The sequence below is a fragment of the Melanotaenia boesemani genome, chromosome 8 (genome assembly GCF_017639745.1).
Source record: "Melanotaenia boesemani isolate fMelBoe1 chromosome 8, fMelBoe1.pri, whole genome shotgun sequence".
Taxonomy (NCBI): domain Eukaryota; kingdom Metazoa; phylum Chordata; class Actinopteri; order Atheriniformes; family Melanotaeniidae; genus Melanotaenia; species Melanotaenia boesemani.
Genome location: NC_055689.1, coordinates 30897788 through 30921183, shown reverse-complemented (window position 1 = coordinate 30921183; position 23396 = coordinate 30897788). Strand labels below are relative to the sequence as shown.

Genomic DNA, 23396 nt, shown 5'->3' with positions numbered 1-23396 from the left:
AATGTTTGTGTATCAGTTGTTAAGTTGTTGTTCTTATTTAATCCATTGTTTATATTGGACCTTGCCACGTCCCGCTTCTTCTGAAGCAGAATAGGCAAGGTAAGGCAAATTTATGTGTATAGCACATTTCATGCACAAGACAATTCAAAGTGCTTTACACAAAACATAAAAACATTACAACAAGGTGCAAGGAAAAATACAAGTGCATTAGAAAAACAAAAATTAAAAAAGATTACATCTATTACATAAAAACAGCAAGAAAAAGCTCAGATAAAGAGATAAAGTCAAGATTTCACCATAAAAGAACCAGCTGCAGATCTGGACTCCTAGTAAAAACTATTGAAATGCAGCAGAGATCAGGTGGGTCTGAGTGTTTCAGCTGATCTGAGGCTTTCTGGGAGTTTGTTCCAGACATGTGGAGCATAGAAGCTGAATACAGCTTCTCCATGTCTGGTTCTGACTCTGGGAACTGATAAGAAACTGGATCCAGATGAATTGAGGGTTCTTGCAGGTTCGTACTGGGTCAAGAGGTCACTGATGTATGTTGGTCCTAAACCATTCAGAGCTTTATAGACCAGCAGCAGAACTTTAAAATCTATCCTCTGACGAACAGGCAGCCAGTGTAAAGACCTCAGAGCTGGACTGATGTGATTCACTTTCTTGGTTTTAGTGAGTTAGTGACTCTCACTGAGCGAGTTTTGAATCAGGTGCAGGTGTCTCATTGATTTTTTAGGTAGACCTGTGAAGACACTACTAGTTACTACTAGACTAGTTTTTCCAGGTCCTGCTGAGACATCAGATCTTTTAACCTTGATATATTCCTACGGTGATATTAGGCTGATTTTGTGATTCCCTTAATGTGTTTCTCAAAGTTAAGGTCTGAGTCCATCAAAACACCCAGATTTCTGGCCTGGTTGGTGGTTTTTAGGTGTATAGACTGAAGCTCTGTGGTGACCTTTAATCGTTTCTCTTTCACTCCAAAGACCATCACCTCAGTTTTGTTTTTGTTTAATTGGAGAAAGTTCAGGCACATCCAGTCATTTATCTCTTCAATGCATTTCCCATGAGTCTCTACAGGGCTTCGATGTCCTGGTGACATTGTAATATATATCTGTGTGTCATCTGCGTAGCTATGGTAACTAATTTTATTGTTATTTATGACCTGTGCCAGTGGGAGCATGTAGATGTTAAACAGGCCCCAGGATGGAACCTTGGGGAACTCCACAGAATAGTGACGTCTGTCTCACTTCAGTGATGTAGAAGTTGGATAAAAATTAACATTCAGATTGAGGTAGTTTTGAAAAACATCAGATATGTATCTGATAATGTTTAAGTAAAAAAATGAAACAAAAAAACAAAAGCAAAACAAAACAAACAAACAAACAAAAGTTAGATTTGTTCCGCTTTTAGTCCAAATTTAAATTTTACAACCTCAGTGAAGTGAGACCCCTTTGATCAGAGGAGACCCCAGGTGGGAACCAGTGAACACAGCCCCCTCCCCATCTGTTCCCCATGTGGATTCAAGTATGCACATGATCTGATTTCACTTGTTTAATATTTATTTAAGGAGAAAAGAGAAATTTAAAGCCTTTTTTCCACAGATATTCTATCTGAGACACCAGAACACACACAATACACTCACAGCATCACATATATAAGTATCAACATGCAGAGTAAACAATAAAACTACAAAGGTTTCATGTTTAGTATCACACACATGATCTATCTGCCAGAGAGCATCATTACAAAGAAAAGTTCTCCATATAAATCTCCATCAAGCATCAGTTATTATGTATTGATGCTTAAAATGAGTCAACATGTTTCTTTCAGACTGAAATATTACACCTCAGACAAAATGAGCTGAAAATACAAACTTTACATCTGATGAGCCTCAATGTGAATCAACACAAGTTAAAGAAGACGATGAAGAAAACACAACCCACGAAATCATGTCAAGCTCACACTGACACATCTGTTATTTAACATGTCAGGACTCAACTAAATGTCTTCAAACATGAACTCAGTTTTTACACTTTTTCATCTGTTTAATAAATCGTCTTTACTGAGTCTATAAACATGATCTTTGATGGAGAAAACAATTCACAGAAGAATTTTCTTCTTTGATAAAATTTACAAAAAGTAAAAGAAAAAACTGAAATATAAACAAGAAGAAAACTAATTTGACAAGAGAAGAACAATGACACAAAATGATTATAAAATCGCCTGGAGCCTCAGTTACTTTTGTCTAATCAGGTTAACAAAACTTGACACTTCCAAGATCAGAATAAATTCCAACTCCAGCATAGAGCGGCTGAGTAAATGTGGTCTGGACTCTGTGGAGGAGAGTCATAGTTCCAGAGATGCTGTAGAAGGACAGAATACCTGCTCTGTGATCCAGGTACACTCCTACTCTGGAGGACCGAGGACCTGAGATGGAGGTACTGATGCTGTTGTTGTAAAACTCATAACTGTTTTGGTCATAATATAATGACCAAGATTTGTCATTAAATCCAAATTGACTTTCACCTCCTTTTCTGCTGATATTCTTGTATGTGACTGCTAAATCAAAGTCTCCTCTAACTTTCACCTCCCAGTAACAACGTCCAGTCAGACTCTCTCTACTCAGAACCTGACAGTATTTAGTGAATCTGTCTGGATGTTTAGAATAAGACTGATATTGATCCAAATCGGTCACCTTTCTGTTTCCCTCTGACAGTAACAGCTGTTTGTTTGCTGTGTTTGGATCCAGTGTGATTTCACATGAATATTTTAAGAATCCAGCTCTGCTCTTTGGTTCTGGTTGTGACAGTAAAACATCCACATCAGTGACTTTCAGTGAGATGTTTGTCCATCTGTCTGTCAGAATGTCCTGTAGTTTATCTCTGAGCTCTGACACAGCTGCTGTCACATCCTCAAAGTATCTCAGAGGACGGATATTGATGCTGGATGAGTGTGTAGACTCACTGAGTGCTGACAGTGAGGGGTAGTTGTGTAGAAACTGGATGTGATCCTCTGTGTGTGAGAGCTGCTTCAGCTCAGCGTCTTTCCTCTTCAGCTGAGTGATCTCCTGCTCCAGCTTCTCCTGAAGCTCTTTGACTCCACTCACTTCAGTTTCCTGCTGGGATCTGATCTGCTGCTTCACATCAGAGCTTCTTTTCTGGATGAGACGGATCAGCTCAGTGAAGATCTTCTCACTGTCCTCCACTGTTTTATCAGCAGAGTGATTGATGGCCTCCACCTCCTGTTGAAGCAGCTTCACATCTTTCTCTCTGTCCTGGATTCTCTGCTGGATTTCTTGTCGACTCACCTCCAGCTCTCTCTGCCTCTCAGTCCTTTCTGCTGCAGCTGAGACTGTGTCGTGGCCTTTATGTTCATCCATAACACAGACCAGACAGATACACTTCTGATCAGTACGGCAGAACATCTTCATCACCTCATCATGAAGAGAGCAGATGTTCTCCTGGAGGTTTTTGGAGGGCTCCACCAGCTTGTGTTTCTTTAATGGAGCCACATCATAATGAGGCTGAAGGTGTTTCTCACAGTAAGAGGCCAGACAGACTAAACAGGACTTGATGGCTTTCAGTTTTCTTCCAGAGCAGAAATCACAGGCCACATCTTCAGGTCCAGCATAGCAGTGATCAGCAGGAGCAGCTTGGAGTCCAGTCTTCTTCAGCTGCTCCACTAAAGCTGCTAACATGGCGTTTTTCACCAGGACAGGTCTCGGTGTGAAGGTCTGCCTACACTGAGGGCAGCTGTAGATTCCCTTTTGATCCTCTCCATGCCAGAAGCTTTTAATACAGTTCATGCAGTAACTGTGTCCACAGGGAATAGCCACTGGATCCTTCAGTAGATCCAGACAGATGGAACAAGAGAAGGTTTCTCGGTCCAGCTGATCTCCTTTCTCTGCCATTTCACCTCTCAGTTACAGCGACTGTAATAAGTTTCACTTCCTCAAACATGAAACTAGTCTGAACTCTGATCTACAAATCATGTGTTTGTTCAGAGAACAGAGCCTATCAGCTCTTCCATTTCACCACATGTTGGTTCCACCCATCATCCAACTGCAGATCTGAAGGGGAGGGAACAAGTAAATATGTGTTTAGAGTGGAGCTGCTTTGAGATCAGGAAGAAGGAGGAGGTTAACCAGTAATCATCTCAGGAGGTGTGGTTGGACAGAAATAATGTCTGATTAACTCTTTGTATGATAGTAACTTTAATCACTTTAACCTTGAAGTTTTCATCTGAAACTGTTGCAAAGACACTTTTACTGACTTTATTACCTCCAGGATTAATCATTATAAAGCTCAACTTTCTGGCCTCCTAAAGAAAATTATTGAAGCCGTGGAAGCTTCAATAAGAAGAAGCTCCTCCAGACAGCAGCTGCACGGGTTCTGACCCAAACCAGAAAGATAGCTCATAAAATTTCTGTTTTAAAGCCTTTACATTGGCTTCCTGTCAGTTATAGAATAGATTTTAAAATTCTTGTACTGGTTTTTAAGGCTTTTAATGGTCTTGGTCCTGGACTCCTTTCACATAATGAGCCTCTTAGAACCCTCAGGTCTTTAGGACAAGATTGTTTAAAAATGCCACAAGTTAGACCTAAAATCCATGAGAGAACTTTCTTTTCCTGTGATCCACATTTGTGGAAGATCCTTCTTGATGACCAGAGGACAGTAGTAAACATTCATGTTTTTAAAACCAAACTACACCCCCCTCCCCTTCCACCCTTTTGTTATTTTACTTCATTTTAGTGCTGGGCAACGATTACAATTTTAAATCATGATTAACTGCATGAAATCTTGCAATTAATTGCAATTAATCCCACTGTTACGAGCATAACATCCTTTACCTTTAAAAGAAGGTCATAAATGGCTAAAATTACTAAAGAACTAACTAATGTTTTTTAATATAGATATAATAAGAAATATAGGGTTTTAGCCAATATTAAGTTTTTTATGTGGAATAATTGCTTTGAACTTCCACAAGATAAAGACTCTAAAAGTACCAATAATATAAATTCTTTTAACATACATTTCAACAAATATCACATTTATATAGAAGAAAGATTGTCTATCTCCCTTTTGCAAAAGTGTTATGCTTTTAATTATTTTAAAACCTAAAAATAGAAATAAAAATGTAGTTATTTAAAAAAAAAAAAAAATTTCTATAGTAGATATTTATCAAAAATATATATGTTGTCTTTTTAAAAAGGTCTTGTAACATTTGTTGCTTTAAACGAGTTTTATTTAGCTGGACTGTAAAGGTTGCAGACATAGACGTAAATTTAGGGGGGGACATAGGGGACATGTCCCCTACACTTTTTCAAAAGGCCGTTTTGGTCTCCTGCACTTTTTACTGTCCAAAAACAATGTTTCTCTACAGTAAACAGAGACGCATCATACGGAAGCGTGGAGCTGTCACCCAAATTAAAAAAAAATCGGACCGTATCACGTTATAACGTGATACTTTATTGTAATAACATGAAACGTATCACGTTATAACGTGATACTTTATTGTAATAACCTGAAACGTATCACGTTATAACGTGATAAGTTTATTGTAATAACGTGAAACGTATCACGTTATAACGTGATAAGTTTATTGTAATAACGTGAAACGTATCACGTTATAACGTGATAAGTTTATTGTAAAAACGTGAAACGTATCACGTTATAACGTGATAAGTTTATTGTAATAACGTGAAACGTATCACGTTATAACGTGATAAGTTTATTATAAGAACACAGCCTGTACTGTATGCAGATGTTGTTACGACCTATATTGGAGAAAAATACATTTCATGGAAAATATACTCATTAAGCAGAAACTTTTCAGTTCTTTTTGACAATGATTAATTGTTCTACTCTGGTTTATTGTTGTACAGAAATGTGGGACAGTTATGCGAAACACGTAGTCACCTGCCTGCGCACAGTGAGACGGTGCGTGCGTGTGTGTCTGAATTGCCACAGAGCAGGCTTCCCCAACTTGGGACCTCTTGAACCAGGGTCCTGCAGGTTTTCAGTATGGTTTATTATTTCCAGAGAAATTCCTAATTTACTACATGGGATTAAGTTTTACTTCATTGGAGAGATTTGATGAAGCTTGGAGGACACTTGTTGATGTTGCACTCTTTAAGTAGACAGGACCACGTCTTTGCGTCGGCAACTTATTTCTCCCAGTCCCAGCGGTGCATAAAGCCTTTATAATTTTCATTTTTATTGTCAGGAGACAACATATTATTAACTGAAAGCAGCGCACACACTCTATTGCCACTCAGACACATGCACGCATCGTCTCACTGCGTGCAGGCAGGTGACGCACCGTGTTGCTTATAACGGTCTTGTGTACAATAATAAACCAAGTCTGCACCAGCCTCTTAACGACCCATTATTTGAGTCGTTACGTGTTTCTCATAACTGTCCCACATTTCTGTACAACAATAAACCAGAGTAGAACAATTAATCATTGTCAAAAAGAACTGAAAAGTTTCTGCTTGATGAGTATAAATGTAATTTGCTCCAATATAGGTCGTAACAACATCGGCATACAGTACAGGCTATGTTTTTACAATAAACTTATCACGTTATAACGTGATACGTTTCACGTTATTACAATAAAGTATCACGTTATAACGTGATACGTTTTACGTTTTTACAATAAACATATGACGTTATAACGTGATAAGGTCCGATTTTTTTTTTAATTTGGGTGACAGCTCCACGCTTCCGTAGCATCAAGCACTAGGACCAAGTGGAAAACATCCCCTCAAGCTGAAGCTGTTTCTCTTAATTTAGACCGCCCACAAGCTCCTCCATTGGCTCTGCCATCTCTTGTGTGATTGGCTGTCTCCGCTGTCACTCCACCTTGCTTGCACACTGGTAAGCTAGTCTGCGGTCAGGAGTCCTTCATGTGCTGCTGTAAGTTGGCGTTTATTCCGCCTGAGTCAACTGGAAGGACTGTAATATCAGAAGTTTCATTTACATTTACGTTTGAGTCTGTGTCCATGTGCGTGTGTGCGTATGTGTGTTCAGTAATTAGATGCAGCCAGGATGTCTAAAAAAAAGAAAAGTGGACATAGGAGACTTCTTTAAAAGTCAGTGTAAGTTACTCAGAGAAATGCTAACTTACACCCATCCTGCAACACTTTCACTGGCTCCACTAAAGTTGTATATCCACTTTAAGATCCTCCTCATTTAGAAAGCTCATAATAATCTTTTAAAGTGTATTCTTTTATTGAAAGTGCTGATAAACAAAATGTATTATTATTATTATTAGTATTATTTTTAAAAAGGGAAAAATACAATATATACAAACGCGATTTTTATACATCCAAACAAATGATAATTGTGAATATATGTTTTTCCTCTATAACCGTATCATCAAAGTTGATGGTTGTTGCACCGAAAATTGTCCCACTGTTCTTGTCATACACCAATATGTTTTTGTCATGTAATTGATAGTAGAGATGCAGAAGTAGATGTAGGAGGAAACGCTGTAGGAGGGAGAGTCGGAGAAGCTGGAAGAAGAGGCTGGAGGCTCAGAGGTGAGGTTGAAAGAATAAACACATGTTAGTCATGACATTAAGCATTGTGACAAATGTTAGAGTGATGATAATCTGTATCAGAGCTTTCAAAGTTCAAACACCAGAAATCCTGAGAGGCAGACTGCCTGAGGAGGGATGGCTAGACAACCCCTAACTATAAGATTTATCAAAAAGGAAGGTTTTAAGCCTGATCTTAAAGATAGACACGGTGTCTGCCTCCTGCCTCCCGTTGTACTCTTAGAGACTCGAGGAACCACAAGTAAACCTGTCTGAGAGCCTGATATTGATCTCTCCTGCCAGTTCTCATCAGAACCCTCGCTGCAACATTTTGGATCAGCTGGAAACTTTTCAGGACACATTTAGGACATTCCAATAATACGGAATTGCATTTATCCAATCTGGAAGTAAGAAAAACATGGATTAGTTTTCCTGCATCACTCTGTGACAGAGTGCCCTTAATTTTAGCAATATTATGTAGGTGGAAGAAGATGGTTCTAGAAAGCTGTTTTATATCAGAATCAGAAAGGCTTTATTGCCAGGTACAGTGAAGAGCATTTACACTACCAGCAATCTGTTGTTGTGTAGATGTAAAAACAGAGTTATAAGTACAAACAGACAAAAGGCAATTTACAAATATACAAATGTTTTAAATATGTTTACAATAATATAAAATAATAAATGCAAGCCAAAGGACAAATCCTGGTTTAAAACAGCTCCAATGTTTCTCGCTGGAATACTGGAAGTCAAGTTAATATCATCCAGGTTAATTACAAAACTCGACAATTTTATCCTGAATTTTTCTGGTCTAACAACAACAATCTCAGTCTGTCTGAATTTAAAAGGGAATTTCAAACTTAAACTTTATTTAAAGTTATGTTTAATTTACTTTTCATTAACATTCAGCCCCTAATTCAACATGTCCATTCATAGTCACACAGTATCAGTATGAATGTCTTTTTTTCCAGAATAAACACAGAAAACAAAAGAACATGAGTACATGGGGAGTGAGATGTGGTTGTTGTAAAACACACAGTGTGTTATCTCAGGTTGGCAGAGTCAAAGTCCGTCCTGCGTGGCAGTATAAAGTTTATCCATTTCTTCCAGCATGAAACAAACATGTTTCTCTTGTAATTCACCTCTGCTGTTATTCTCTCCATCCTGTAAATGTCCATCATGATGTCCATCCTCATCTTCAAAGTTAGGCTCTCCTGTAAAAGTTATGTTTTTAATGAAAGCCTTTTTTCTCGCCACAAGCAACATACTGAGCAAATGCTTGTACATTCATTGGGCACAAGTCCAATAAATAAATAAATAAATAAATAAATAAATAAATAAAGAAAAAGTTTCATTGAAATTTCTTATCAGACTTTTCTAGTTATATTCCATTAACTCTGTGTGCTGATTCATGCCACTGATGTGCCCATGTTGTTTTCCACTCCTCTTCTGTTTAATCTATCCTTATTTTCCATTTTGTTTTGATGTAATGTATTTATAATGCAACTCTGATTCTGTCATCTGCAGAAATTTTCATTTTCATTTTTTTAATTATTTAACTGATTACTCTGTCGCTGTGGAGTGTATCATGATGGACAAGAAGCTGAATACAGGTTTAGTCAGTTTGTGAGATGCTGCAGAAAAAAATTGCCTCATCAAGAGAATCTGTTGAAATTCTGTGAAAAGAGCTGAAACATTCAGTTTGGAGAAGAAGCCTCATTCAGAATCAAGAAACTAGTGCCCATCGAATTGTTGAGACACTGTGCAGGTGGGGCAATGCCTGGTTCAGAGGTTGCTTCATGTAGTTTGGAGGATGCTGCAAAGTTGATCACACGTTGTTCATATGTAAAGGTGGGCATGGGTGGGGTTAAGGTCCCTTGCTTGGTGGACACTGGATCTATGGTTTCCACACTAACCGAGAGCTTTTCTGGCAGCATTTTGAGCCATGGGGTTCAGATAATCTTTAATCTTATAACTGGCTGAACCAGTGGCCTTCTTGCTGTGAGGCTGCAGTACTAACCACCACACTCGTGTTGGGTGTTGCTTCATGTTGTCGATTTTACACACACATCAACACGGCTTGTCAACACATCTGTTGTCTCACTGTGTTACAGAGGAACTGAGTTGTTTCATTTAAGAGAATTACAGCCTAATCACTGTAATCCGAGCTAGCGGATACCATCGAGCCAGCTGTTGGAGTGAGCCTGAGGGAGGCCGGGCACACTAGCTAGAGGCTACCATCAAGTTATCAGCCAGAGAAAGCCCAGGTGAGGCGGTGAGAACGGGCCACTGGGCTTGTGGCTACCATGGAGCTAGCCACCACCAGCGAGCTAACGAGTGAACGAGCTAACTAGAGCAAGCGATTTTCCACCTCAGCTGTTCCCAGTTGTTTCCACTGTTATTGTCAGTTGTTCCCAGCTGCTAACAGACGTCAGTGCTGTTAGGCTAACCTGCTGCTGCTAATCCATTGAAGCTCAGCTACCTGGTACCACAGTCTGCATCATGTGGTACAAATAAAATGGGACCAAAGCAGCAAAAAGAAACACTTATGAATTATTTGTATCCTTCACTCAGGTAAATGACGCATTGAATCACCAGAAACACATGTTCACTGCTCTGTTATACTCTATGGACTCTACTAATTCCAGGTTGGATGCAATCATGAAAAAAGTGCAAGATCTGAAATTAAGCATACAATTTACACAGAAAGTTGTGGATGAACAAAAGATCACTCAAGCAAAACAGTCTGATCATTGCAACACAATTCAAATGGACATTGTAAGATATTTAAGTCTACAGGTCGTCCTGGACAAGCAAAAGTACCTGGAGGGTCGATCGAGGAGGAACAACATTGTGATTGATGGAATACCTGAAGTTCCAGGTGAATCCTGGGCAGATTCAGAGGAGAAAGTGAAAGACATGCTGAAACAGAAGTTACAGCTACACAGGAAGATAGAGGTGGAGCATGCACACCTCACAGGTAAATCTCACATGCACTTTTGGAGAAGGCCTGTGTGGGCTTGAGGGTGGTGGTCCGTGGGTGTGGGCTATTCCACTGTTCACCCCCCCCCTTCCTCCTCTCCCTCATGTAGTGGGTGGGTGTCTTCTAGGGTTGGTGATGGTTCGTTGGCTGTGGTCGCTCTGTGTCCTGGTCGTGGGAGACAGCTGCTCCTAGCCTGTCCTTCTCTGGGGGGCCTCCTGGGGAACGAGGATGCCTTCTGCCACCAGCAGCTCACCATATGGAGGGTGAGCCTGTGGCTTAGATCAGATCGTTAGTCCAGCTAACCGTGTTAGTTCAGATCGAAGGGTTGTTGCCTTCTATCTGTTGTATCTGTGTCTCCTCCTTCTTTTTTCTACTTCCCTTTTTACTTCTGTTCACTTGTCTCCTTTTTTCTGTCCCCTCCGGTCAGGTCCAACAAGATTACATAAATTCCATAATTCAAAATAAATAAGGCAGACCATCATTCTGCCTGCCACCATGCTGGACACGACAAATAAAAAAAAGCGTAACTAAATGGCTTCATTCTGACAACACAGATGTTTCTGAGGATCTTCAATGTTTTTAAAAACATCAACAAGCACACCTCTCTCAGTCTGTCTTTTTTAACAATATTGTTGTTTGTTGACGTCAAATCCTGTTGCCTTGGTGCTGTTGGATCTTTGACATGGTGGACCATACAGGCCTCCTGTCACACCTGGAAACTATTAATATTTGTTTTTAAAGGTCTTAATGGCCTCGCTCCATCTTATTTCTCTGAGCTGCTAACTGTTCGTGAGTGTGGCAGGGCTCTGAGGTTGTCTAACCAGCTTTTGGTGGAAGTGCCCAGGTTCAAATTTAAACATCAGGGTGACCGAGTCATTTCAGTTGCTGCATCCAGGCTCTGGAATAAGTTTCTCACGGACATATGTGTCATCATGGACCCGGGCCTTTTTAAATCTAAACTTAAAACTTATTTATTTATAATGGCTTTCAAAACCCAATAGTGTGGTGACACTTTTTATTTTTCTCTTTTATCTCTCTATTTTTTGTGCTTTTATTTTTTAATCTTACTTTTACTCATGTCCTTGTTTTCTGGTGTTTCTAAATTGTTGTTTTAATCTTTTATAAAACACTTTGGTTCACCAGTGGGTGGTTGTAGAATCCTATATAAATAAGGTACATTTAGATTTTTTACATGCTTTGAAATGTATAAAATCAAGTAATGATTCTTAAAGAACAAGATTGCAAATATAAGTGGCCGAAATGAGTTACCTCCGCAGGGTGGCCGGGCTCTCCCTTAGAGATAGGGTGAGAAGCTCGGTGATCCAGGAGGGGCTCAGAGTAGAGCCGCTGCTCCTCCACATCAAGAGGAGCCAGATGAGGTGGCTCGGGCATCTGGTTAGGATGCCTCCTGGACGCCTCCCTAGTGAGGTGTTCCTGGCACGTCCCAACAGAAAGAGGCCCCGGGGAAGCCCCAGGACACGCTGGACGGACTACATCTCTCGGCGGGCCTGGGAACGCCTCGGGATCCCTCCGGATGAGCTGGTGAATGTGGCCGGAGAGAGGGAAGTCTGTGTTTCTCTGCATGGGCAGCTGCCCCCATGATCCGACTCTGGATAACCAGAAGAAAATGGATGGGTGGATGAATTAAATATTCATGTAGCTGTTTCCAGCCTTGACAGCCACCATGTAGGACTGAGGAGGAAGTGGGCAAACCCTGAAATGATCATTTAACTGCTATCTCATCCTTTAGTGGTGGAAATAGTGGCGTAATAATTCACACAGAAAAGGACAAGTCAGTGTCAGAGCTCGATATGTCCATCACATTTTTCAAGAGGTCCCTTTTCAGAGGAAAATACATTAAATATTTTGCTGTTTTATTGCTTGTTAACTAGTTTAAGTGTTTCAAGTTTAAACCACAGTAGAAAAATTAAGGCAAGGCAAGGCAGTTTATTTGTATAGCACATTTCATGTACAGGACAATTCAAAGTGCTTTACATAAAACAAAGACATTACAGATATTTAGAATAGTAAAAGGCATCAACACATAATCAACACATAATCACAATAAAATAATAAATTAAATTAAAAATATTAAAAGCAACAAAATTAAAAAAAAAAAAAAAAAAAAAAAAAAAAAAAGTTACCGTGCAGATTTCATGTATAGGCGCATGAGAAAAGAAAAGTTTTTAACCTGGATTTAAAAATGTCTACATTTGGGGAAAGTTTAATCTCCACTGGCAGTTTGTTCCATTTGTTTGCAGCATAACAGCTAAATGCTGCTTCTCCATGTTTAGTCTGGACTCTGGCCTGGACTAGTTGACCAGAGTCTTTGGATCTAAGAGCTCTGCTAGGTTTATATTCTCTGAACATATCACAGATGTATTCTGGGCCTAAACCATTCTGGGATTTGTAAATGATCAGAAGGGTTTTAAAATCTATTCTGTGACTGACGGGAAGCCAGTGTAAAGATTTTAAAACTGGTGTGATGTGTTCAGATCTCTTAGTCCTGGTTAAAACTCTAGCAGCAGCGTTCTGGATGAGCTGCAGATGTTTAATGCTCTTTTTAGGAAGTCCTGTTAAAAGACCATTACAGTAATCCAGTCTACTGGAGATGAATGCATGGATGAGTTTCTCTTGGTCTTTCTGGGAGACTAAACTTTTAACTCTGTTGATGTGTCTGAGCTGGTAAAAAGCTGTCTTAGTGACAGCTTTGATATGGCTGCTGAAAGTCAGATCTGAGTCTATCAACACTCCCAGGTTACGAACTTGGTTGGTGATTTTAAGAGCCCGAGTCTCCAGATGTTTACCAATGCTGACCCTCTTCTCTTTGCTACCAAACAGAATAATCTCAGTTTTGTCTTCATTTAATTGTAGGAAATTCTCCCTCATCCAGGTGTTTATTTGCTCCAGACATTGACACATTAAGTCTATTGGACTGCAGTCATCTGGTGACAGAGACACATAAAGTTGTGTATCATCTGCATAACTTATGCTAATAACTAATGCTATAGTTTTGTAATATTTTACCCAAAGGGAGCATATACAAGTTGAACAGAAGAGGTCCAAGGACTGACCCCTGGGGGACTCCACAAGTCATGGCCACTCGCTCGGATTCATAGCTGCCGATCGTAACAAAATAACTCCGGCCTTCTAAATAGGACCTGAACCAGTTAAGGACCGCTCCAGAAAGTCCAACCCAGTTTTCCAGCCTGTGCAACAGGATTCTGTGATCTACAGTATCAAACGCAGCACTGAGATCCAACAGAACCAGGACTGATACTTGACCAGAATCGGTATTCAACCTAATGTCATTTAACACTTTGACCAGAGCTGTTTCAGTGCTGTGATGAGGTCGGAAGCCGGACTGAAATTTATCAAGATTTCCACTTTCATTTAAAAAGTCATGAAGCTGGTGAAATACAACTTTTTCAATAATCTTGGAAATAAAAGAGAGGTTAGAGACAGGTCTATAGTTGTTCATTATAGAGGCGTCTAGAGTCCTTTTCTTTAGGAGTGGCTTAATAGCAGCTATCTTTAGTGACTTGGGAAAAATGCCTGATGCCAGCGAGCTGTTAACTATCAGTAGGAGATCACTTTCTACTGAGGTAAAAACTGTTTTTAAAAAGTCGGATGGTATCATGTCCAGAGTGCATGTTTTTGATTTCAAATGCCAAACTGTTTCTTGTAGGACTTTTAAATTCACCATTTTAAATTGTGACATGACATCAGAATTATTTCCAGGTTTTAGACACAGACTAATTTTCTTGTTTGACTGTGTGGAATTAATATTTTGCCTAATTGTTTTAATTTTTTGGCTAAAAAAGTTTGCAAATTGGTTGCATTTCTCAGTGGAAAGGAGCTCTGGGCTTATCTGTTTAGGAGGATTTGTAAGTTTTTCAATCATAGCAAACAGAGTGCAAGAATTGTTGACATTCCTGTTAATCATTTCAGATAAATGCAGCTCTCTGGCCTTGCACAACTCATTGTTATAGTTACGCAGGCTTTGTTTGTACAGCTCATAGTAAATTTGAAGTTTATTTTTCCGCCATTTCCGCTCAGTTTTTCTGCATTCTCTTTTTAGGCTGGTAACCACAGTGGTGTTTCTCCATGGTGTTTTCTGTTTGCTCAAGTTGCTCTTGATTCTTATCGGTGCAACAGCATCCATTACATTCAAGATTTTCAGATTGAAATTATCCAGGAGTCTATCAACTGACTCTGCACTGGTTGTTGGTAACATAGCTATGGCCTCCACAAACTTAGCACTTGTTCTTTCATTAATGTACCTCTTCCTAACGGAGAAGCAGGTTGGTTGAACATTCTGAGTGATCAGTAAATCAAACAAAATACAAAAATGGTCAGACAAGGCCAAGTCAGTGACCGCAACAGAAGAAATATCAACACCCTTTGAAATAACCAGGTCCAGAATGTGACCTCGAATGTGGGTCGGTTGTTTAACATGTTGCCACAAACCAAACATGTCCAATATGGAACAAAATTCCTTGACATTACCATCCGTCATGTTATCTATGTGAATGTTAAAATCCCCAGTTAAGATGAAATGGTTAAAATCAGTAGAGATAACCGACAATAATTCAGAAAATTCATCAATAAAATTTACACAGTGAAATGTACAGGACAATTCAAAGTGCTTTACATAAAACAAAGACATTACAGATACTTAGAATAGTAAAAGGCATCAACACATAATCAACACATAATCACAATAAAATAATAAATTACATTAAAATGATTAAAAGCAAGATAAGTTAAAAAAGTTAACGTGCAGATTTCATGTATAGGCGCATGAGAAAAGAAATGTTTTTAACCTGGATTTAAAAATGTCTACATTTGGGGAAAGTTTAATCTCCACTGGCAGTTTGTTCTATTTGTTTGCAGCATAACAGCTAAATGCTGCTTTTCCATGTTTAGTCTGGACTCTGGTCTGGACTAGTTGACCAGAGTCTTTGGACCTAAGACCTCTGCTAGGTTTATATTCTCTGAACATATCCCAGATGTATTCTGGGCCTAAACCATTCTGGGATTTGTAAACAAGCAGAAGGGTTTTAAAATCTATTCTGTGACTGACTGGAAGCCAGTGTAAAGATTTTAAAACTGGTGTGATGTGTTCAGATCTCTTAGTCCTGGTTAAAACTCTAGCAGCAGCGTTTTGGATGAGCTGCAGATGTTTAATGCTCTTTTTAGGAAGTCCTGTTAAAAGACCATTACAGTAATCCAGCCTACTGGAGATGAATGCATGGATGAGTTTTTCTTGGTCTTTCTGGGAGACTAAACTTTTAATTCTGTTGATATTTCTGAGCTGGTAAAAAGCTTCTTCGTGACAGCTTTGATGTGGCTGCTGAAAGTCAGGTCTGAGTCTATCAACACTCCCAGGTTACGAACTTGGTTGGTGATTTTAAGAGCCCGAATCTCCAGGTGTTTGCCAATGCTGACCCTCTTCTCTTTGCTACCAAACAGAATAATCTCAGTTTTGTCTTCATTTAATTGTAGAAAATTCTCCCTCATCCAGGTGTTTATTTGCTCCAGACACTGACACATTAAGTCTATTGGCCTGCAGTCATCTGGTGACAGAGACACATAAAGTTGTGTATCATCTGCATAACTTTGATAACTAATGCTATAGTTTTGTAATATTTGACCCAAAGGGAGCATATACAAGTTGAACAGAAGAGGTCCAAGGACTGACCCCTGGGGGACTCCACAAGTCATGGCCACTCGCTCGGATTCATAGCTGCCGATCGTAACAAAATAACTCCGGCCTTCTAAATAGGACCTGAACCAATTAAGGACCGCTCCAGAAAGTCCAACCCAGTTTTCCAGCCTGTGCAACAGGATTCTGTGATCTACAGTGTGAAACGCAGCACTGAGATCCAACAGAACCAGGACTGATACTTGATCAGAATCAGTATTCAACCTAATGTCATTTAGCACTTTGACCAGAGCTGTTTCAGTGCTGTGATGAGGTCGGAAGCCGGACTGAAATTTATCAAGATTTCCACTTTCATTTAAAAAGTCATGAAGCTGGTGAAATACAACTTTTTCAATAATCTTGGAAATAAAAGAGAGGTTAGAGACAGGTCTATAGTTGTTCATTATAGAGGCATCTAGAGTCCTTTTCTTTAGGAGTGGCTTAATAGCAGCTATCTTTAGTGACTTGGGAAAAATGCCTGATGCCAGCGAGCTGTTAACTATCAGTAGGAGATCACTTTCTACTGAGGTAAAAACTGTTTTTAAAAAGTCGGATGGTATCAGGTCCAGAGTACATGTTGTTGATTTCAAATGCCAAACTGTTTCTTGTAGGACTTTTACATTCACCATTTTAAATTGCGACATGACATCAGAATTATTTCCGGGTTTTAGACACAGACTAATTTTCTTGTTTGACTGTGTGGAATTAATATTTTGCCTAATTGTTTTAATTTTTTGGCTAAAAAAGTTTGCAAATTGGTTGCATTTCTCAGTGGAAAGGAGCTCTGGGCTTATCTGTATAGGAGGATTAGTAAGTTTTTCAATCATAGCAAACTTTAAAAAAATTTTTTTTGGTATTATTTTAATTTAAATGTTGCACATTATGCATGAACCTTTATTATCAGTTTTACCAATACAAAAAAGTTGTTCTGTGGATATTTAAAATGGTATTTTATGCTACGTTCACACTGCAGGTCTTAATGCTCGATTCTGATTCTTTGCTGACCTGTGATATTTTTCAGGTGGTCGTTAACATTATAATATAATAGTGACCTCCATCAGACTCCAGTGTGAACAGTCTACAGCCCTGAAGTAACCACCATGCTCAGAAGACGTGACGTCACACGCAGCACGCTGTGTTTATGCAGGTAAATATGGATGCTCAATGTTTGTGTATCAGTTAAGTTGTTGTTTTATTAGAAATAACATAATTATAATATAATCTTATTTAATCCATTGTTTTTATTGGACCTTGCCATGTCCTGCTTCCTCTGAAGCAGAATAGGCAAGGTAAGGCAAATTTATGTGTATAGCACATTTCATGCACAAGACAATTCAAAGTGCTTTACACAAAACATAAAAACATTACAGCAAAGTGCAGGGAAAAAAAATACAAGTGCATTAGAAAAACAAAGATTAAAAAAGATTAAATTGATTACATAAAAACAGCAAGATTTCACCATAAAAGAACCAGTTGCAGATCTGGACTCCTAGTAAAAAGTATTGAAATACAGCAGAGATCAGGTGGGTCTGAGTGTTTCAGCTGATCTGAGGCTTTCTGGGAGTTTGTTCCAGACATGTGGAGCATAGAAGCTGAATGCAGCTTCTCCATGTCTGGTTCTGACTCTGGGAATTGATAAGAAACTGGAACCAGATGACCTGGGGGTTCTTGCAGGTTCGTACTGGGTCAAGAGGTCACTGATGTATGTTGTATGAGTTTTGAATCAGGTGCAGGTGTCTGATTGATTTTTTAGGTAGACCTGTGAAGACACTACTAGTTACTACTAGACTAGTTTTTCCAGGTCCTGCTGAGACATCAGATCTTAAGATCTTAAGGTGATATTAGGCTGATTTTGCAATTCCCTTAAAGTGTTTCTCAAAGTTAAGGTCTGAGTCCATCAAAACACCCAGATTTCTGGCCTGGTTGGTGGTTTTTAGGTGTATAGACTGAAGCTCTGTGGTGACCTTTAATCGTTTCTCTTTCACTCCAAAGACCATCACCTCAGTTTTGTTTTTGTTTAATTGGAGAAAGTTCAGGCACATCCAGTCATTAATCTCTTCAATGCATTTCCCATGAGTCTCTACAGGGCTTCAATGTCCTGGTGACATTGTAATATATATCTGTGTGTCATCTGCGTAGCTATGGTAACAAATTTTATTGTTATTTATGACCTGTGCCAGTGGGAGCATGTAGATGTTAAACAGGCCCCAGGATGGAACCTTGCGGAACTCCACAGAATAGTGACATCTGTCTCACTTCAGTGATGTAGAAGTTGGATAAAAATTAACATTCAGAATGAGGTGGTTTTGAGAAACATCAGATATGTATCTGAAATGTTTAAGTAAAATAAAAAAGAAAAACAAAACAAAACAATACAAAAAAAACAACAAAAAAACAGAAATATAAACAAGAAGAAAACTAAGTTGACAAGAGAAGAACAAAGACACAAAAAGATTATAAAATCGCCTGGAGCCTCTGTTACTTTTGTCTAATCAGGTTAACAAAACTTGACACTTCCAGGATCAGAATAAATCCCAACTCCAGCATAGAGCGGCTGAGTGAATGTTGTCTGGACTCTGTGAAGGAGAGTCATGGCTCCAGAGATGCTGTAGAAGGACAGAATACCTGCTCTGTGATTCAGGTACACTCCTACTCTGGAGGACCAAGGACCTGAGATGGAGGTACTGATGCTGTTGTTGTAAAATTTACAACTCTTTTGGTTATAATGTAATGACCAAGATTTGTCATTACATCCAAATCCACTTTCATCTCCTTTTCTGCTGATATTCTTGTATGCGACTGCTACAGAAACGTCTCGTTTTATTTTCACCTCCCAGTAACAACGTCCAGTCAGACTCTCTCTACTCAGAACCTGACAGTATTTAGTGAATCTCTCTGGATGACTAGAATAAGACTGATGCTGTTTAATAAATGTCACTTTTCTGTTTCCTTCTGACAGTAACAGAAGTGTGTGTGCTGTATTTGGATCCAGTGTGATTTCACATGAATATTTTAAGAATTCAGCTCTGCTCTTTGGTTCTGGTTGTGACAGTAAAACATCCACATCAGTGACTGTCAGTGAGATGTTTGTCCATCTGTCTGTCAGAATGTCCTGTAGTTTATCTCTGAGCTCTGACACAGCTGCTGTCACATCCTCAAAGTATCTCAGAGGACGGATATTGATGCTGGATGAGTGTGTAGACTCACTGAGTGCTGACAGTGAGGGGTAGTTGTGTAGAAACTGGTTGTGATCCTCTGTGTGTGAGAGCTGCTTCAGCTCAGCGTCTTTCCTCTTCAGCTCAGTGATCTCCTGCTCCAGCTTCTTCTGAAGCTCTTTGACTCCACTCATTTCAGTTTCCTGCTGGGATCTGATCTGCTGCTTCACATCAGAGCTTCTTTTCTGGATGAGACGGATCAGCTCAGTGAAGATCTTCTCACTGTCCTCCACTGTTTTATCAGCAGAGTGATTGATGGCCTCCACCTCCTGTTGAAGCAGCTTCACATCTTTCTCTCTGTCCTGGATTCTCTGCTGGATTTCTTGTCGACTCACCTCCAGCTCTCTCTGCCTCTCAGTCCTTTCTGCTGCAGCTGAGACTGTGTCGTGGCCTTTATGTTCATCCACAGGGCAGAGATAACAGATACACTTCTGATCAGTACGGCAGAACATCTTCATCACCTCATCATGACGAGAGCAGATGTTCTCCTGGAGGTTCTTGGAGGGCTCCACCAGCTTGTGTTTCTTTAATGGAGCCACAACATAATGAGGCTGAAGGTGTTTCTCACAGTAAGAGGCCAGACAGAATAAACAGGACTTGATGGCTTTCAGTTTTCTTCCAGAGCAGAAATCACAGGCCACATCTTCAGGTCCAGCATAGCAGTGATCAGCAGGAGCAGCTTGGAGTCCAGTCTTCTTCAGCTGCTCCACTAAAGCTGCTAACATGGTGCTTTTCTCCAGGACAGGTCTCGGTGTGAAAGTTTTCCTGCATTGAGGGCAGCTGTAGATTCCCTTCTGATCCTCTCCATCCCAGAAGCTTTTAATACAGTTCATGCAGTAGCTGTGGCCACAGGGAATAGTCACCGGATCCTTCAGTAGATCCACACAGATGGAACAAGAGAAGGTTTCTCGGTCCAGCTGATCTCCTTTCTTCGCCATTTCACCTCTCAGTAACAGCGACTGTAATAAGTTTCACTTCCTCAAACATTAAACTACTCTGAACTCTGATCTACAAATCATGTGTTTGTTCAGAGAATGGATCCTGTCAGCTCTTCCTCTTGTTGGTTCCACCCATCATCCAACTGCAGATCTGAAGGGGAGGGAACAAGGAAACGTGTTTAGAGTGGAGCTGCTGTGTTTTAGAGCAGGAAGAAGGAGGAGGTTAACCAGTAACCATCTCAGGAGGTGTGGTTTGACAGAAATAATGTCTGATTAACTGTTTGTATGATAATAACTTTAATCACTTTAACCTTGAAGTTTTCATCTGAAACTGTTGTAAAGAAACTTTTACTGACTTTATTATCTTCAGGATTAATCATTATAAAGCTGAACTTTCTGACCTCCTAAAGAAAATTATTGAAGCTTATTGAGTCTCTTAGAGACTCGAGGAAACACAAGTAAACCTGTCTGCGAGCCTGATATTGATCTCTGCTGCCAGTTCTCATCAGAACCCTTGTTGCAGCATTTTGGATGAGCTGGAAACTTTTCAGGACACATTTAGGACATTCCAATAATACAGAATTGCAGTTATCCAATCTGGAAGTAAGAAAAACATGGACTAGTTTTCCTGCATCACTCTGTGACAGAGTGTCCTTAATTTTAGCAATATTATGTAGGTGGAAGAAGGTGGTTCTAGAAAGCTGTTTTATATCAGAATCAGAAAGGATTTATTGCCAGGAACAGTGAAGAGCATTTACACTACCAGCAATCTGTTGTTGTGTAGATACAAAAACAGAGTTATAAGTACAAACAGACAAAAGGCAATTTACAAATATACAAATGTTTTAAATATGTTTACAATAATATATAATAATAAATTTAAACAGTTGCAATAACTTATACGAGCAATAGTGAACTGGGAATCTGTACCACCTCTACTATGGTAGACCGTTTTGGTCTCCTGCGCTTTTTACTGTCCAAAAACATTGTTTTGCTACAGTAAACAGAGACGCATCAAGCACTGGGACCCAGTGGAAAACTTCTGCTCAGGTTGGCGTTTATTCTGCCTGAGTCAACTGGAAGGACTGTAATATCAGAAGTTTAATTTACATTAACGTTTGAGTCTGTGTCCATGTGCTTGTCTGCGTCTGTGTGTTCAGTAATTAGACGCAGCAAGGATGTTTAAAAAAAGAAAAGTGGACATAAGAGACTTCTTTAAAAGTCAGTGTAAGTTACTCAGAGAAATGCTAACTTACACCCATCCTGCAACACCTTCACTGGCTCCATAAAGTTGTATATCCACTTTAAGATCCTTATCATTTAGAAAGCTCATAATAATCTTTTAAAGTGTATTCTTTTATTGAAAGTACTGATAAACAAAATGTTTTAAGATTATTAATATTATACCGTTAACCTAGATTAAGTTACATTATGTTACATTACAATAGATAAGGAAAAACTATGGATTGCATCAAAACTTAACTTTGACTCAGTCCCCATCCTGAGCTTGCATGGGGCAGCAGCAGTGGAAAAAGAAAAGCTCTTTTATGGGACGGAAAAACCCGGCTCAGTCATCTGCCTCGACCTGTTGGTGTGGAGAGGACAGGGCAGAGGGATCATCAGGCACTGCAACTTTTAGCTGGTAAGACCTGCTGAGAGAGGAGAAATATGTTAATGATGTCAATACTGTCATACTTTATACATGGAAGATAAAGAGCTGAGAGATGAAAAGGAAGTGCTCAGTGCATCACGAGACATCCCTCAGCAGTCTAAGGCTATAGCAGCATGACTAAGGCTAGACAACCCCTAACTATAAGATTTATCAAAAAGGAAGGTTTTAAGCCTGATCTTACAGATAGACACGGTGTCTGCCTCCTGAACCCAATCTGACAGCTGGCTCCATAAGAGAGGGGCCTGGTAGCCAAAGGCTCTGCGTCCCGTTGTACTCTTAGAGACTCGAGGAACCACAAGTAAACCTGTGTGAGAGCCTGATATTGATCTCTCCTGCCAGTTCTCATCAGAACCCTTGTTGCAGCATTTTGGATCAGCTGGAAACTTTTCAGGACACATTTGGGACATTCCAATAATACAGAATTGCAGTTATCCAATCTGGAAGTAAGAAAAACATGGACTAGTTTTCCTGCATCACTCTGTGACAGAGTGTCCTTAATTTTAGCAATATTATGTAGGTGGAAGAAGATGGTTCTAGAAAGCTGTTTTATATCAGAATCAGAAAGGCTTTATTGCCAGGTACAGTGAAGAGCATTTACACTACCAGCAATCTGTTGTTGTGTAGATGTAAAAACAGAGTTATAAGTACAAACAGACAAAAGGCAATTTACAAATATACAAATGTTTTAAATATGTTTACAATAATATATAATAATAAATTTAAACAGTTGCAATAACTTATACGTGCAATAGTGAACTGGGAATCTGTACCACCTCTACTATGTGCAATGCTTGTTTATATTGTTTTATTTAACTTATCTTATTGTTATTATTGTTATATTTATTGCATTCTATTTGCCTCTATTTTGCTTTGTACCTGTATTTATTGTGTCTTGTGCTTGTCCTGCTTTACTGTTGGTGTTGTATTGCTGCTGGTACCCAAATTTCCCTGAGGGCTCTCTGAAGGGATTAATAAAGTATTTCTATTCTATTCTATTCTAAATGCAAGCCAAAGGACAAATCCTGGTTTAAAACAGCTCCAGTATTTCTCGCTGGAATACTGGAAGTCAAGTTAATATCATCCAGACTAATTACAAAACTCCACAATTTTATCCTGAATTTTTCTGGTCTAACAACAACAATCTCAGTCTGTCTGAATTTAAAAGGGAATTTCAAACTTAAACTTTATTTAAAGTTATGTTTCATTTACTTTTCATTAACATTCAGCCCCTAATTTAACATGTCCATTCATAGTCACACAGCATCAGCACGACTGGGTTTTTTTTCCAGAATAAACACAGAAAACAAAAGAACATGAATACATGGGTAGTAAGATGTGGTTGTT

The 23396-nt window shown here is 39.3% G+C and overlaps 3 protein-coding genes across 3 annotated transcripts in view; all 3 read right to left on the bottom strand.

The window, feature by feature from the left end:
* LOC121644039 (tripartite motif-containing protein 16-like) overlaps positions 1-4211 on the bottom strand; it is a 33165-nt gene extending 28954 nt beyond the window's left edge. The window contains exon 1 of the mRNA XM_041991735.1: positions 4195-4211. The gene's annotated coding sequence lies outside the window, so the exon portion shown is untranslated. The remainder of the gene's footprint in view (positions 1-4194) is intronic.
* On the bottom strand, positions 1543-4035 carry LOC121644041 (tripartite motif-containing protein 16-like). The gene has a single exon (XM_041991737.1). The coding sequence runs from the start codon at positions 3908-3910 to the stop codon at positions 2255-2257; it is 1656 nt and encodes a 551-aa protein (XP_041847671.1). The 5' UTR covers positions 3911-4035; the 3' UTR covers positions 1543-2254.
* Positions 4212-18648: 14437 nt separating the features above from the next.
* Positions 18649-20435, bottom strand: LOC121644046 (tripartite motif-containing protein 16-like). The gene has a single exon (XM_041991743.1). It carries the CDS (start codon positions 20378-20380, stop codon positions 18725-18727), a length of 1656 nt encoding a protein of 551 aa, XP_041847677.1. The 5' UTR covers positions 20381-20435; the 3' UTR covers positions 18649-18724.
* Between the last annotated feature and the right edge of the window lie 2961 nt (positions 20436-23396).